This window comes from Drosophila erecta, unplaced genomic scaffold, assembly GCF_003286155.1.
Source record: "Drosophila erecta strain 14021-0224.00,06,07 unplaced genomic scaffold, DereRS2 tig00000021-arrow-pilon, whole genome shotgun sequence".
In the NCBI taxonomy this organism is placed as follows: Eukaryota; Metazoa; Arthropoda; class Insecta; order Diptera; family Drosophilidae; genus Drosophila; species Drosophila erecta.
The window spans coordinates 10,857,212-10,873,935 of record NW_020825198.1 but is presented as its reverse complement, the minus strand read 5'-3'; the positions used below and the strand labels follow the sequence as shown (position 1 = coordinate 10,873,935).

Genomic DNA, 16,724 nt, shown 5'->3' with positions numbered 1-16,724 from the left:
ACTACCTTGCCACCCTGCGTAGCGTCAGCTGTTCGCGGTTTTAGAATCACTGGCTATTCAAACGGAAATTCAAAAAGTGAAATATAATGTAGGTTTTTATTTTGAGTTTTTTATCCACAGATTTCTCTTTGCAATCCCATGTGCCTCGATCGAATGATCATTAGATGTGAGAATTTAGCCCTGTGCCTACACAATGGCCGCCGAAAAGAAAAAACACCCACCAAAAAAGAAGAAGGCACCAGAGAAAAAACACAGCAAATCAAAAAAAAAGAGTTCTGTGAATTCCAATTTGCCCAAAATATGTTTCGGCATAGCAATTTTCGATCTGCTGCATGCGTTATATTTTACGGTCCAAACAATGATTCTGCTGGTTAAACAGGTTGGTGTTGTTTAATTAAAAAACAAATTACTTAATACTTATTTTATTAAAAAAATAGTTCAGCGTGTTTGCTATACTGGCGCTTTTGGGTGTCATTTTCTGGGTTATAATTGTCATCATGTTGTTGGTTGGCCTTTCCAAGGTGTGTTGCAATTTATTCATTTAATGGTATTCAAATTAAATTGGTTACCATATCAGCGCAAGCCAGTTTTCGTTAGGTATTGGCTTATATTTTCCTTAGCCGGCTTTATCGCCGATATTCTATTTCTACTCTGGGGCATTGCGACTTCAATAACCGTGGATTGGGATCGACTTGAAGAGTTTTCACTAGTATTCCTTGGTATATGTAAGTTAAGTTTAAATTTAAAATCAAATACCATATCAATGTTGAGTATAATCTTAGTTATTGAAAGCACCTGCATATATATCATACATCGATACTATCAGATTATGGATGAAACGAAAAAGAAGAGGACCTTATGTTGTAAGCTAACTTAACTTAAAACTAATATTAGATATTTACAAATCGACTTTTTATAGGTGGCGGGAAAAAAGACAAAAAAGACAAGAAAAAGTCGAACAAAAGCCCCACTAAGAAGAAAGGCAAAAAATAAGTCCATATGCTGTAACTTAAGTTGGCTTTGTCTTTCCAACCCAAATAAAATATATTTTTATTATATTACTTAAAACAGTTGTGTGGTTAATCGAAGTAGAATAAATTTATTTCACGAATAATGTCGGGAGAGTTGAGTTTTCCTAAGGATAATCTCCTAAGAACTTGCTTTCTTATTGCTGCTTGCGAACTGTTGCGTTCAGTGTATTTCTCATTTAGTTCAGTTTCAGTCATGATTTTGCACGTAAGTACTTTAAAATACCCTTTTTAATATTTTTAGCAATTTTCTGGATTTGCATTAGTCGAATACGTATACCATAATGGCTTTTTCAAGTACAGTAGCTTGGATTTTCACTGTTATTGCACTGTTTGTAGGTTTATCAAAGGTAAGAGTTTAAAATAAGTCTGGAAAATATTTATTTATAAAACTTTATTAATATAATATCGTTTAGGGGCGACCAACTCTGCTCGTATTTTGGTTACTTTTCACTTGCTTTGCAACTGTTACGGATATTATTTATCTGATATGGAATGTTACTTCGTCTCCCATTTTTGATGCGAAGCATTTCAAGCACTGGACCATTTCGTATTTGGGAATCTGTATGTTTTAGTTTGAATAGAATTCTTATATTGATTTCAAAATCGTTGCAGTTTACGAGGTCACTTGCCTGTACTTGGTATTCAGATACTTTAGAAGACTGTATTCCTACATCCTTTTGGAGGGCGATAACTATGATGTGACCTCTAAAGGTGAAAGTAGTAAACTTAGACTTATGCCACATACTATATGAAATTTTTACTTAGGCACAGCAGATTGCAAAGGCAATGAAACTGAAACAGAAACACATAGGGGGACCAGTCAAACGAGTACTGGTGGATATTAAACTAGTTTGGACAAAAGCGAGAATAAGCTTTATAATAAAAATCATTTATGTCGTTTCAATATGTTCAATGCTTACTAAAATAAATTATAAATGTGTTTCATGCGCTGTTTGGATTTCTATTCACCGGAAATCAAAACCCGCCCCCTATCAGCAATGATAATAATTGACTTATACAGCTTTCCATTTATTTTCTTATGCCTTGGAGGCGGATAAGTAGTCACGGACCAGGAAAAAGGACAATTCAATCTCCAGGACATGCTGACAAAACAAATGCCATAAATGAGCAGCGCACAAACTTCTCATATCTTCGTCGGCAAAAAGCACTTCACATTGGTCTGGATTGTTTTGGGAATACACTTCGAATTAGTTTTTCGAGCTTCGTATTTGAATGGAATGGATTGGCACATATAATTGTGTGTATAAATTAAATGGTAATTTTTCCTTTGGAAATGTAAAAAATTACGACAATGCTTGCAAATAAATATGTTGAATTCCCAGCTGGGTTTCTTTTATGTGTATATACAGAAAATTTCCTTGGAATATTGAGGAATATTAATTTATGTATTTGCCTATACTTTTGGCCACTGTATTTTCCACTTTCCCAAGCCGTAAAACCACTGTGCTGCGTCTGTGAATGTTGGCAATCAAACGGCTTTGATTAACAGGCCAAGACCCGAAGGGGGTACCCCTCTCCTATCGCCAAGTACGTGCTTATCATCATTATAGCTTTGATTTAGTAGACAACATTGCCAGTGATGTGATGAATCTCGGCCTGGGCGATGGGGTCGAATTCTGATGGATATTTAGTGCCCTGCGCCTATTGCATCGCCTTGCTGGACTTCATATCCGCCATGCTATTCGCAATTATCTCAGGAGTGGTATTTGCCAGGCATGTAAGACAATTAGCCCTCAGTCCTTTCACGGAAATTGTGCTTCGATTTTGGTATTCGCAGGGTCATTGGTCCGCCTTGCTAGCCCTGATCTTCACCCTTTTCTGGATGCTCATAATCATAGTTCTTCTGGCGGGTATCTATAGACGGAAGCTGGGACTGATACGATTTTGGTTGGTGTTCACCTGCTTGGGCATACTCCTAGATGGATTTATACTGCTCTACGGCCTGACTTTGGCCATATCTGTGAACTGGGAGGGTGTCAAAATCACAGTGCTGCCCTTCGTGGGACTGGGTTAGTCTAAGTATTAGCCTATATCATTACTGAATTTCATTGAAGTACTTTTCAGCTGTGGAAATGACTTTTGTCTATATCATTTACCTACTGTATCTGGACATGATTGATTACAGTGCATCAGAATCGCCTTATGAAGAGAAGTATAGGGAAAGGAGTGGCTGTGAAGTGGAATACGCTGAGGAGGAGGAAAAGCCACCACTGGATCGCAAGGATCTGAAACGCATGGAAAAACAAGCCAAGGAGCGCATGAAAAGGGATAAAGCCGTGCTCAAAAAACTGCAGAAGCAAATGCGAAAGTAAAGGAATTTAATATTTAGAGCACTTCTTTTTATATTTTTAAAATAAACATTAAAATGAGTGCCTTGATTAGAGCTTTAAGCAGCGCAGTATTTCTTTTTGTCGCCGACAAGCTCTTCAACTTTTATCACACTCAGGATGCGGACCTCCACACACCTACACAAGCCACTCACACACCCACGCACACACACCCACACACGCGAACGCCAATGTTAAACACAAAATCCTTTTAAAATAATTTGCTCAGCAGTGAGTAAGGAAAAAAAATCAAGAAATATACATTCGCCTTCGAATTCGAAGAGCCGCGTGCCCTGTAGATAAATATGATATACCTCATATTTTTAAAGGCATATATTTATATAGGTATATATTATTTACACATTTATAAGGTATAAAATAAAATGTAAGCCTTCATTTTACGTTGTCGAGCTGGTGTCACAAGTTCGATTAAAACCCAGCTTCATGGGTTGAGTCGGCGCGTTTGGAACTATGTTTGCCCTGTGATTTTGGGTTTGATGAGGTCTTTTGGTCTCTCCATTGCTAGAATGCTGCCTTTCATAATCCATACAAGCTTGTTGTTGTGCTATCTTTGAGGTTAAAGCTTTATGACACGCTTGACAAAAAGCCAAAGTCACGTAAAAGCGTTGAACGATGTACAGAAAAATGCACTCCACAACTGAAGGCAATAAAATCAATCTAATTGTAGGGTGATACTTCTAATATGGCACTCACCCAGTCCCAGCATGAGCAGCAATCCATTTTTGACCAGACCCATTTGGAAGGAGCTCTCATTAAAAACGGCATACAGCACCAGGCACATCTCGACCATGATTCCCACGCAGGAGAAGATAATCCAGGCACGAACACATCTGGCATTGCGCTGTAATTAAGCGGAGGATACCATCACACAGCCACCATGAACTGGCTTTTTAAATACGAGTATACCCCATGAATGCCAACCAGGAGCATCACAATCATTGTTATCCAAAAGAGGCCAAAGACAGCGGCAAAAATTGTCAGCCAACTCAGCTGGAAAGTTTGAAGATTTCCAAAGACTTTCTATTCTATTCAAGGATGCAAAGGGTAGCCTTACGTGATCGCATATTGTCTTCAAGCTGACCATAGAAAAGAGCATGGCGCTGATCAGATCAAAGCATCCGATGGCATAGGCCCATACCAAGAGCGAATTGTTGCTGGGGCTCATGTCGAAAATGGGAAACATTTTTGTGGCAATTGAAGATAGGAGCATTTGATCACTTGAAAAATATACAAAGTATTTAGTTTGGCACAACGAAAAGATAATGCCAGTAAACTATAGTTTATTTATTATCAAGCATTTTTCTTAAAATATAATTATTTTATATTGAAGAATAAAAATATAATAATAATATAATAAAAAATATAATAATTATAATATTGAATGTGCTCTATCATTTAATACTCTTTGTATTCTAGGTACTTTTGCTAACCAAAGCTAATCAAATTACTCGATGTTCGATCACACTCCACACACGGTATCAAAGCGGAAACGGAAATGACAGCCGAGTCTCGCTGCTATGGCTGTCGCATCTATTTATGCAGGGGAGAAATGAGACATACCACCGTATAGTGTACGTAAGTACATAAGCGTATACCCATGCATATAATGCCATGCTGATGAAATACGTGCGGCGGCTCTCGCACACACACTACTCTTGCCCTGTGTGTGAGTGCGTGTGTGTGTGTGTGTGTGTGGTAGTGAAAACGAGGGGAATCCCCGTTGACAAATATAATTTACTTTTTTCGCGCTCATTTGCAACTCGAGCGAAAAAGTGGGACCACATTTTGATCCCTGGGGTGCGACAAAGCCTTTTTAAACATCTCACTTGCAGCTTAAGTTTTTCCAACAGAAAACTTGGGCAGAGGAGGAACCGAAGTGGAGGCTCAATTTATTTCAAATAAATTATGAAACTCGCAGAAATACATTTATTACTCTTAGTTCAGCATTTAGTATTTAAAAGAGTTACTTGAATAAATAAAATCTACAAATATAATGCACATACTTAGCAAACTTATAAATGCATTCCTAAGATTTTTATTTGTATTTCCTTTACTCCCGTTTGTCCACCCCAATAAGATTTTCGCATTTGCCATTTGAAGCAATAATCTATTGAACAAGCAAAATTACATGCTCATTTCAGACGTTTTGGTTCACTGCAAAATTTGTCATATAAAATGTTTTTACAAACCCTTAAGTACCGACTAAAAGGAGAGTGATTGGACAAGAAAAAGCTGAACGTGATGAATGCTTTGAATGCTTTCGGAATGGCCATTGGCTGGATGGACATTGTGGGAGTTCTATTCTTCGAATTGATAATGTTCTATATGATGCGACGTCGTCGATTGGCACAAAAATCAGAAGTCGTATCGATTGAAGCGCAATCAAAGTGCCACAGAGACTCACTGCCCAGTAAGTGCACTCAATAAATGCACTCGAATGCAGTGTTCTAACCAATTCATGTGCTCGAGGTCTCTTCTGCAGGAAGAAGCTGAGTGAAAGCGAAAACATTTGGATATTCTGGGGCTACCTGTTGATGCTGAATGTCTGGATTGGGGTGACACTGCTCATGATAGCTGGCATCTCATTTGTGCGTCAAAAGTCAAAAGTATCCCGTGGATGCGCATTCATGCTATTCTCATTTTCAGCAAAAACCGGAGCTCATGACATTCTGGTTGATATGGTGCGCCTGTGGCTTGGTCTTCGATGTCTTCCTCATTTTGTGGTGGGTCTACGAACTTTTCGTGGGAGACGCCATTGAAGCACTGACCAACATTTTGATCTCCCTGCTGACCATGGGTAGGGCTTCCCTCGTAAATTAGTTACTAATTTTATGATCTTTATGGCCTTAATTTGATAGCAATTGAGTTTGGCTTCATCTACGTTATCTACTCCATCTTCTTGAACTTGTCCAATGCCACCAACGATGCGGAGACCAAAGTGGTGGAAAAAGCTAGATATTCTTTTATGATGCTTTCAGATCAGAAGCGATAAATTCAAACATGTTTCTGTTAAATTGTTAAATTTACTTTCCAAGTTTCCTAAATAATGTAGAATTGAATCTTTGAATATTTCCAGTGGACATAACACCTGTACAGCGTACCACAATCTCATTACGAAGCGGCTTGGCCGGGTCATAGGTCATCGGTCATACGGCGCCAGACAGAAAAGCATATTTTGTATCTGCTGTGCCGACTCTTGTTTCTCGTTTTCCTGCACTTCATCTGGTTCTTTGGAGGGCTTTGTAGTTTTTAATGGTCTGCAGCACGGAAATTGATTCATTTCCGTTTTTTGCTCGGCGCTTCCGCTCTTGTCTGCTGCTCCTCCTCCAACGTCTACAGTTTTCCAGATCTCAGCTGCCAGCGAGCTGAAATCAAATTCAAGCTGTTTTAGTCCTAATTCGGCATCTAATTCCATTTGCCCGGGCTTTCGAACAAAGTGCGTGGATTGTCAACTTGTCACTTGCAACGCGATGCCAAAGTGAAAAGCAAAATATTTCTTCTTTATTAAACATTGCTGGAAGTCCGTTTATTTTGCAACTTCTTTTTTTATATTTTTTTTTTATACGTATATTTCTCTGTGTGTGTGTTGGGTTTTTTTCTGCGGGTTTCTTTGGTCCCCAAGCGCTGGCAGTGGTCGCCCTCGAAGGAGCGACTGGCTGCTCAAATTTATTGTTTGCAAATTGAAATTCTTGTCGACACGCACGAGCAAATCCATTGGGAATGCACAGCATAGCGCAGAATTTCAGCATCTCAACTCAGCTCAGTTCAGCTCGTCAGCGTCATAGTCATAGTTAGAATTTCGGATTGGGGCAGCAGTGTGGTGGGGGCGTGGCACTGGGCCGGATTTGATGGCTTTTGTGCTCGGGCAGCAGCTCATCATGGCTCTTTAGTATTTATTAAGACTGCGATGTGCCATGAAACATATTTCGATGAAAGCAAACAAAATATTTCAGAGCTGCGTTGACAAACGGAAAATGGGTATTGGGTGCAGAATAGCTGCGTGGGAAAATCGAAAAACATCGAGTTATTTTCTACAGCTCTTGTGCTCTTGGCAATTATGTCTAGAATTTATGTCGATAAACAAAGTATCCAAACGATACTTTAGTCATGCAAAAATCAGTTAAATATAAATTAGTTGCTTTTAAACAGAGCTAAGCAGTTCGCTGCTCTGGCGAGGTGAGTTTTCCTCTCCATTGTGAACAGAGAGTGACTGAGTGCTATATATAAGGCAATTTTTCTCGCTAAGTGGATCAGTCAACTTGAAAATGCGAACAGTGTGCGTCTTGTTTCTAATTTGTTGCCTTTGCTGGATACCCAAAGGTGTCTTATAAAACGAACTTTCTAATCAGATTAACTGAATGTCGTTCTTCTTAAGGTCAAGCCGACGAAAAGAAGATTGGCGCTGTAGGTCCGCCTCTGCAACAGAGAAGTCTTCGTCATGTAAGCTCCTTTGCTAATCCTGGCCAGCCGGGTAGACCTGGCACCGGAATACCAGGGCGACCGGGCCAGGGAATTCCTGGGCGACCTGGACGTCCAGGAGGATCAGGTGGAGCTGGAGGAGCAGGAGGAGCGGGTGGAAGTGGAGGTGATGGGGGAGCAGGAGGGGCAGGCGGGCGTGCAGGAGGAAGGGGATACTGGAGGAAAGGTATTTCATTGGGCCAAAGGCGACCAGAGCCAAGGTCTAAATATTATTGGTATTGAATCACATTTTAAAGTGTATATGAACTATTATTTAAAATACATTTCAATTTGTATACATTTTGTATAAATCAATCCATAAATAAATGAATTCGACAACTAGTCGAGTTCCCCGACTATCAGATACCCGTTACTCAGCTAGTGGAAGTGCAAACGTGAGATTTCTACATTTTCTGGACATTATCGGTATAAATTGTGTAAAAAAATTCTAAAAATGTTCATAAAATAAAATAAAAATAATTAAAATGTAAATTAAAATAAAAATTACTCCAGAAACATTTAGAGGTATGCCACTTCAAAATCCGATTAAGATGCGTTTAGTTATGAGTTTGTATGGTCGGAAACGCTTCCTTCTGCCTGTTACATACTTTTCAACGAGTGTAGTATACCCTTTTACTCTACGAGTAACAGGTATAGAAATTATTGTTTAAGGATTAGGAATATTTACAAGGTATTTTATTTTTTTGACCAAGTAGAACGCTTTTGAAAATGAAACTTAATGATCTGATTCTGCGACTGAGTCAATTTATTACACCTAATATTTTAAAACTAATTGTTTTAACAAATTTGCTGTGCTTTTACTACCCAAAAACATTTGTTTTTCAGATTTAATATCCCTTTTACACACCGTAAATGCAAAATCATTCCGTGATTACTTGCTAGCCATAAATATTTCTTCATTATTGTGTTTACTCCCTGCTAATTTGTTTTCTTTGTTAGAATGCCTCGGACACATTCCTGGCCACAATGCAGCGAGCAATTTTAATTAAATTATATAAGAATTCCCATGCCAGCCGCTTGACTCACCTGCTGGAATAATCAATTCCTGCGCTCAACTATCCAGTATTCAATACATTTCATTTACAGGGCGGCGAGTGAAGAAAAAAACCAACTGAATGGAAAAGTCTACGCAGGAAATTGATTGATTTCCGCTACGTACAGTTAAGGAAAAGCGGAAAAAATATTACCCATTGTAGTGGAGTTCATAGGGAAAGGGCGGGATTATACTTTATGAGCGGGGGGAAAGGTGGGCAATTAGTTGGGTGAGGGGGCGGTAAAGGTGCCACTGCAACACCACCACACCCAACCGAATATTTTGCCACACCAATACCAAACGCACGTGTGTGTTGCCCGGTGTTTGTGTAGGTGTGTGAGGGTCCTGCAGGAGTTTGAACACAAGTCCTGGTGGTGGCAAACATAAACATGGACGAAGCACATATGCTCTTGGGTGGTTCGCAGAGTTTTGGCACAATTTTGGGTGTCTTTGTGTGCTTATCCTTCGTCCTGCCAAAGCACGTGTGTGTGTGTGCGAGTTAAAAGCTAAAGCTTTCCTTGTTACATGCTCAATTAAACGGGAATGACGCCGCTGGAAGCTCAAGTCACGGTTTATATAGTTTTGCATTTCGAGTACCGCTTGATGTTCCAAATAAAAAAGGGATTTCTATTCAACTGAGTTTCAAGGAACCAGGCGACTAAAAATATTTCAGAAATAAACAACATGACTTTTATTTATAAAAAAAGGCTAGAAACTGCATTATATAAGATTGTCAAAAATCTCAAACAGATTATCGAACAAAACGGCGCATATTTGAACTAAATCCTGTACTGTAATACTTTTTATAAAGCATTGAATAAAGAGCAAAAAAGCGGAAGAGAGATATTTGACAAACTATTATAATTATATACTGCAAATATTTTACTAAAATTTAATTTATATAATATATATTAAACAAATATAATATTATAAATTCAAGCTGAAACTAAAATATTTATAGGTATTAAAAAGTATTACGCAATCTTACATTTCGGTTGTCCCAAATACTCTGTAATTAAAATTGTATCTCTAAATTGTACTTCAAATTTATAATTAAATACTAAGCATTTATACTATAAGCGGTTTTTTCGAATTCAGCGACTTGTACTTATAGTTTCATAGCTTTTGTCACCTGTGCCAGCAGCACTCATTGTACTGCGGCAAATGGAACTCCAAATTGCCTTTCAGAAGAGTCAATTTGTTGAGCAAACCGCTGGCTGCGGTGCATGTTTATTAAACCATTTAAAAAGGAGCACTGCACTTAAGCGTGCATGGGGAATACGAGTACACTGAGCGAAGCGCGCATGCTGAAGGCCACAATGTTGCACTTTGTGTCGCACCGCCTTGAGCAAATTATCGAGCAAGCGAAATTGCTTCAGGCGAAGGCGGTGAGCACAAAGCGGCTGCCAATTAGCGCCGGCCAGGATGCCCGATAATGCGCTTAGTCATGGAGGGTCCTTTTGCGGCGGACTCCTGTGCAAGGCGCCAGGACACGTGCCACACTCACACGTAGATACAGTCAGCTGCCGCGGCCGGCGACGCCGATGAAGTGCCGCATCGCAAATTCTACGGCTTGCAACATTGTTTTTCGGCGCCCATATAGTGGAAAAGTCGGCCCTAAACAGGACATGACACACTCACTCGCACGCGGGCACACTTGGAATTGCAAATCAGTCGACTAATGTGTACATAATCAGTCATGTCCCAACATGTGAATTCCATTAGTGATACACGGCCATGCAAACAAACAAGCATTAATCAGGACCGGATTGCGGGGGCGGCTGTGCGAAGGAGCAGGACGTCCTGATGTCTGGAGGGACTAGCTCCTGGATCCCGGCCAGAATCCCATCTACTGCATGGCCTGCCAGTCAGAGTCAGCAAATTCCAGTCCACTCGCTGTCTATTACAGCTGGCGTGCCATCCATACATACATATGCCATATTCCACGCCTGTGTTATTTATGCTTATTGTCTCGGGTCACCAGGGCGGATGGAAAAATATTGTTTCCCACTCGACTTACAAATTACGGCGGCAACTGAAGCAGGAGCCTCTGCCACGGCGGCTGCCCACCTTGATTTATCCCCACATTTCAATGCGGCCACTGAACGAAAAGAAACTCTATTAATTTCATGTATTTCCCGCTTTAAATGATGGTTTTGTTAACCAAACTAAAGTTATTATGCGCTGTTATGGCACAATTGCATTTTAAATCTTCTGAAACGAGTTTTTATAATAGGTATTTTTATAATTATATACATATAATGCCTAATGAATTTGGCCTATTTTATCGACTTAGTATATCGATTTAATATTCTTTTTAAAAGTGTGTTTTCTTTAATGTCCTAAGGACTAATTTACACATAGAACAATTATTATTACCAGCAAAATGTAACCTTAATTTCACTGATTACGATCATCAAGTATCACTTAACATTGTATAATTATGTAAACTTTCTTTATACGGATGTACTATTTTAATAATAATCTATAAATAATAAAAACTCCATTGCATAGTGTTCTATTGAACAAACAACTATGCTAATGACTTACCTACCAGCTTATTACAATTAAGATAAAATAATACTATAATTTATTATATTGTTGACTACTTTTATGTTTTAAATCTTTTGGTATATAGAGACTTATATATAGGGAATGAAGACGACTCGTAATAAAAGCTGTACGAGATCGATATCGGGCAGTATTTTTTCCCCGTGCATTTGGAGGCGACGTTCGCTTAATACGCCATTCATTTGGTCGCGTTATACTTCATTAAAGCAGGAACCATCAGAGGATCCTGGTGGGAGGCGGGATGGTGGCCAAGGATGAGGGATGAGGGATGGGGGCTGGGCGGCCTTTTCCGGCGCCTTGGCCGCAAAGTGCAGTCGGCAAAAATTATGCGGCTCGTTTGCGATGCCTGGAAATGCGACGGACTATGGACTACGGACTGCAGACGATGGCGATGGCGATGGCAAAATGGCAAATAGCAAATGCAGTGCCAACTTCAACTGGCTTGGGCCATTCGTTTATCCCTTTGTTCTCATTTATTTGCATGTCATTTGCTTCGACCGGCATCTGTGTCGCCCCCTCTCGCTCGCTCGTCACGCATGCTCTCCCGCTCGCACATTTTCTTCAGTCAGCTTTTCCTGCTTTCCCACTTTCCCACTTTTCCACTTTTCCCTCGCTTCTCATGGTTTTGCTGGGGTCACGTTTGTCTGCCTGGATGCCAGTTACTTATGGCTGTTATGTGCATTATCAATATGCATTGTACGGCTCGCCCTGCCGCTTTATATTTTCCCAGCGTTTTTCTTCTACTTTTCATTTGGGCAACACAAAAAGCTCGGGGATCCTGCGATATGGAAATTTTAATTATTTTGCTATTTATGTGTGCATTTCAAGGCACGTAATCAAGAAATGGCTTTGAAAAAGCATCAATTCTGATAAAGAATGTATTGAGAAATCGATTTTTTGCTTTATTTATTTGTTATTATTATTTAAATTAGCATGTTTAGCATTAGCATCGAAAAACTCGTTTATTTATTTAATATGAATTCAAACTCTTGTAACTCCTATAATAACATATCACTCATCCGCCATGTGGACTTCATAGAGCATTTTCTTCCATGCAATTTAAACAAGCTGTTAGGGTAATTTCACTTCGATTTGGACATAAACTTTTTACCTTCTTTACCCGCATTGGATATTTTGCCTCTCTGTTATGCAGTTTTAATAACGAATTGCTTTTTTATGGTTTCCGGCTTATAGAGCAGCACAGAAATTGGCAATGAACGAAGTTGCCAAGCAGCAGTAGCACCAAGGAGGATTCTTAAATCATGTCTTGTTTTTTTATTTTTTCTTATTTATTTTTAAAGTTGGATTTGAGACTACACTATATTTTTGTCCATTTTTTTAGTTTCTGTAGTAGCCGTACTGCTTTAGCCTGTTCTTTGTTAATAATGTTGTTGTCGTTGCTGCCGTGGTGGTGCTATTATTTTTGCTCGCGCTTTGTTAACCAAGTCAAGACTGCGCCAGCTGCAGCTTCCGTTGTCGCCACAGTTGCCATTGCCGCTGCCATTTGTTCGCCGGGCGTAATTAGTGCTCATGGCATAGGGCGTACTTCCTCCAACGAGCAGCTCCATCCCAACCCACCAAACCCCCCTAAAACTCCTGCCCCAACGCCCGTAGTTCTAGCGAAACTGGCAAAAAAATAAGTCACCAAATTGCTCGTTAATTTAGTGGTAATTATCCCTGTATGCGTATTTATGTTTACATGTCAGCAGTAAGTTAGAAATTTATGTAGAAAACCTATGTTATTATACATATTATAATATAATATAATCCTGGGGCTCAAGAGCTTTGCAGCTTGTCATAAAATAGATAATATTTATAAGCTACCTAAACTCATTCTAAAATGGATTCGATGATTACAAATTTTATTTGTATTTTTTTTCCCAATGTTATTGTTTTTTTTTGCAGTGCCCCTGGCTTCGCCGCTCCTCACTTGTAATCACTTTCTGTGTGTGGCGCTGCCAACGTTTTGTTGTAAGATTTTGGCCCGGCCCTAAGAAAGCTTTCACAATTACTTTGCCTTGGACTGAGAGTTAATTCTGTAGCCGTATCCTGACCCTGCCTCCTTGTAGTTTTCGCGTTAACAAATTCGTTATGTGCCAGGCATTGAATTTCCGTTAATTACGAGCATAAAGCTGGCTGAGATTAGTGATGAGTTGGCTACCGCTGATTATTAACTAATCCGCCAAATGGACGCTTCAAGTGGGTCAGTCGTGACTGAGTCACTCGATACCTCGATACCATAAATGTTAAAGGGAACATCGCGTTTGGCTGCATCGCACATATACTTGTATATATATATAGCTACCATACCCATATCAACTTCCTAGCCGGCTAATTGCCATTTACAACTTTTCCTGTCTTGGCTAAAACTTTTCAACTGCCCGATGATTCCCATTGTGGCTGGCAATCCAGCGACTCGATTGCTGTTGGCTTTGTGGCCATTGTTTGAGTTCACGCAGTCCGATCATTAATTTCGCAATTAGCAGGCCAACCACCTGCTTCTCCCCCAAGAACTCGACCCCCTTCTTCAGTTGGGTCCTTGACAAAGTCGGGGAGCAGCTTTAATTAATTCTGCACAGCAGCCACAGCTAAACCCAGAACAAAAACTCTAACATGATTATATATATCCAAAAAATAGAGAAATTAAATCATTTATAGAAATAGAATAAAAAAATATTCATAATATTCTATAAATATTAATTAAATACAGAGGCCACAGATGTAGTTATTAAATAAAAAGAACCCATCAAATACAGTAAAAACTTTTATTTTTAATGAAAGTATATACAAATAGCATATGTTTGGTACTTTAGGTTAAGTCTTAAGAAAATGTCAGTTTAATATTATTATGCAGTTTTTTGTTTCTTGTTTTACAGTCTAGAATTGCTTATAGCAAATATTTAGGTCGATCGCATAAAAACCATTTAAGTGATTTGACATTGCTTCAAAGTTATTTGAATATTTAAGCACATTTCGCAGGTGTACATATCTGCGGGGTCTCAACATTTTAGCACCGGAATCTTTTGAATCGGAAGTTGTCTGAGTAAACCTGTCAAAAAAAGAACGAAGATGTTTTCAACGAACTGCATTTCATGGCGACCTATCCTGGCTCTTCCCACTTTCGCTGATGGCACTGATTTTTGCTGACTAACTTTTGCCGACGGACTGGAAATCGGGGAGAGTGAAACGCGCAAAAATTTAAATTTATGTAGCTCAATATTTTATTTATACATACGAGCTCGGGATATCTAGCACATACGCATGTGTCCTGCTGGCTTTGCATTTTGCCTGGCATTTGCTTTTAGCGGCAACAACAACAACTAAAGCAACATGTACCACACCTATAGACACATAGATACATATATATAAATATATAAACATACAGATAGGTATGCGTAGTTGAAAACATGGCGTCATGGGCGTCGCGTGTTAGTTACGTGAGGCCAAAGCGAAATTTTCTGCTGACGCCGCGTTGTCAACTTTCACTTCACCTGCAGCTGTGGCAACAGATTCCCACCCATATTCCGCCCATATACTCGTAGTATGTATAGCAGCCGATTTTCTATGCCAGCCTGATGTGCATTAGCAGCGAATAGTCAAATAACACTCATACGCCATGCGGTCCCTCGTTTTCAACTTTCACGTAAATTATGTCCTTGCTGAAAAGTTTGTCACTTCTTTTTTTTTTTTTTTGCCCCCCGCACTTTGCCTCTATGTTTTTGGGGAAAAAGTTTTTCTCACATTTCGCTGCTTTTTGCCGTTGATGTAATGAAATTTGCTGAGTTCTAAAGACCAAAATAGGAATTGAGAAAAACCATTAAAGCGTATTCTTAGCGTCGATGAAGTTGCACTGAAAGCTTTCCGCAGATTGATTGGCATCAGTGGGCGTTTTTATAGCCACCCAACTGGCAACTAACGCTGCCCGAATTTTCCGAGCGTGTGTAAGACAATAAAAGTAATTGAGTGCGTAGCTTGCTGTTACGCTTTTCCCCACTGAGTTTTTCCCTTCGCCAACATCGCAACGTGTTTCCTCAATGTTGTGTAAATTGTGTCGCTTTCTGTGTGTGTGGGCTCGACACTTTGCAAGGAGGGAAAATTGGCTGCGATGGGCGTTTGCAGATTGGCCAGCAGATAGGCCCAAGCCATTACCGTGTTCCTGTACATCGAGTACTGCTCCGATGTGTCCGGCTTGTCAAATTGCCGGACATCGGACAATGGAGATGGAGATGAAGATGGAGATTACACTGGCTATTTGTGCGACTAAAAAGGATGGGAATAAAATTGTGATTATCATTTGCTTGGGTCAAGTTGGGGTATGAGACTTTAACTCAGGTGTGGCGGAGGAATTTAGTAAAGAGTGCCCGGAAATCCTATTATGATTTATTTTGCCTTGCGCAATCATATTCTATTCACGCTTAAATCCTTTGTAAGTGCTCCCAGCAGAATCATTTTACTCCGCTTACAATTGCGTGCCAAGCATACACTCAAAGAATAATAGCTAATTTAGTGAGGGGGCTTCCAAGTTTTATTTGTGAATAATAATGTATTTAAAATAACAGGATTTAACGTAATATCAGCTGATACTTTGAGTGCAACTAAACAAGTATGGAAATCAGCAGAAGCCAAACTTATTTTCTTTATTTTGTTGTTTAAAGACAAACATATTTCCAACAAACTGAATAATTTTTGCGACTGTTTTGCAACCTCTCTTATACTCTATCATCTCCTCTATTGTCAGTAAGCCATTTCCGCTCTTTTTGCGCTATTTATTTTTGCCGCTTCAACAAACAAAACCCATTGCGTACTGCCCGTCCGCAATTCGTTCATAATTTGCATAACCAAGTGGCGTCCAGAGTCGTCAAAGCGGATTGCCTGCCCCGCCTCAGCTGGTCCAATTTTCCCTTCTAACGACAACATTTGGCCAAAATGTGCGCCCGTTTCATAACTCCATTTTAATTGAATTATGTAAATCACATGGTAAAAATTAGCAGGCGCAAACTATTTTTTTAATGAAGCTTTGTTCGCTTTTAATTAAAAGCCAACTGCAAATTAAATTTAACGACGGTGCGGTCCGAACACAAATTCTCAGTAGCAGTCCAGTCCACTGGGAGTATTTACATGCCTGGCTGGACTGAGCGATTTATCATCGTTGCCTGGCCAAGATTAGCTGGCTGGCGGCTAAGCAGTTCACCATCGCCATCTGACCCCCGGTGCAATCTGCACTTGCAAATGATGTTCATT

At 39.6% G+C, this 16,724-nt stretch overlaps 6 protein-coding genes across 7 annotated transcripts; 5 read left to right on the top strand and 1 right to left on the bottom strand.

The window, feature by feature from the left end:
• The first annotated feature begins 152 nt into the window (after positions 1–152).
• LOC26526463 lies at positions 153–994 on the top strand. The gene is made up of 5 exons (XM_015158797.2): positions 153–379; positions 438–521; positions 578–725; positions 783–863; positions 920–994. Exons 1-5 carry the CDS (start codon positions 194–196, stop codon positions 991–993), a joined length of 573 nt encoding a protein of 190 aa, XP_015014283.1. The 5' UTR covers positions 153–193; the 3' UTR covers position 994.
• LOC26526522 lies at positions 960–1,976 on the top strand. The gene is made up of 5 exons (XM_015158809.2): positions 960–1,236; positions 1,295–1,378; positions 1,445–1,592; positions 1,644–1,742; positions 1,797–1,976. The coding sequence occupies exons 1-5, from the start codon at positions 1,114–1,116 to the stop codon at positions 1,874–1,876; spliced, it is 534 nt and encodes a 177-aa protein (XP_015014295.2). The 5' UTR covers positions 960–1,113; the 3' UTR covers positions 1,877–1,976.
• A 648-nt stretch (positions 1,977–2,624) lies between these two features.
• LOC6546343 lies at positions 2,625–3,425 on the top strand. The gene is made up of 3 exons (XM_001972251.3): positions 2,625–2,769; positions 2,830–3,061; positions 3,117–3,425. Exons 1-3 carry the CDS (start codon positions 2,656–2,658, stop codon positions 3,362–3,364), a joined length of 594 nt encoding a protein of 197 aa, XP_001972287.1. The 5' UTR covers positions 2,625–2,655; the 3' UTR covers positions 3,365–3,425.
• Positions 3,426–3,776: 351 nt separating this feature from the next.
• Positions 3,777–4,582, bottom strand: LOC6546342. Its single transcript, XM_001972250.3, has 4 exons — positions 4,455–4,582; positions 4,307–4,390; positions 4,094–4,241; positions 3,777–4,037 (listed from the first exon to the last, which is right to left on the bottom strand). The coding sequence occupies exons 1-4, from the start codon at positions 4,563–4,565 to the stop codon at positions 3,778–3,780; spliced, it is 603 nt and encodes a 200-aa protein (XP_001972286.2). The 5' UTR covers positions 4,566–4,582; the 3' UTR covers position 3,777.
• A 963-nt stretch (positions 4,583–5,545) lies between these two features.
• On the top strand, positions 5,546–6,475 carry LOC6546341. 2 transcript variants are annotated; one of them, XM_001972249.3, is made up of 4 exons: positions 5,546–5,810; positions 5,870–5,988; positions 6,047–6,197; positions 6,259–6,475. In XM_001972249.3, exons 1-4 carry the CDS (start codon positions 5,642–5,644, stop codon positions 6,390–6,392), a joined length of 573 nt encoding a protein of 190 aa, XP_001972285.2. In that variant the 5' UTR covers positions 5,546–5,641; the 3' UTR covers positions 6,393–6,475. The 2 variants fall into 2 exon arrangements, with proteins under 2 accessions (XP_001972285.2, XP_026833106.1); XM_026977305.1 differs by having other exon boundaries at positions 5,789–5,810; positions 5,883–5,988; positions 6,259–6,468.
• Positions 6,476–7,637: 1,162 nt separating this feature from the next.
• LOC26526558 (putative polyketide hydroxylase) lies at positions 7,638–8,141 on the top strand. The gene is made up of 2 exons (XM_015158813.2): positions 7,638–7,720; positions 7,776–8,141. The coding sequence occupies exons 1-2, from the start codon at positions 7,666–7,668 to the stop codon at positions 8,099–8,101; spliced, it is 381 nt and encodes a 126-aa protein (XP_015014299.1). The 5' UTR covers positions 7,638–7,665; the 3' UTR covers positions 8,102–8,141.
• Positions 8,142–16,724: the final 8,583 nt, after the last annotated feature.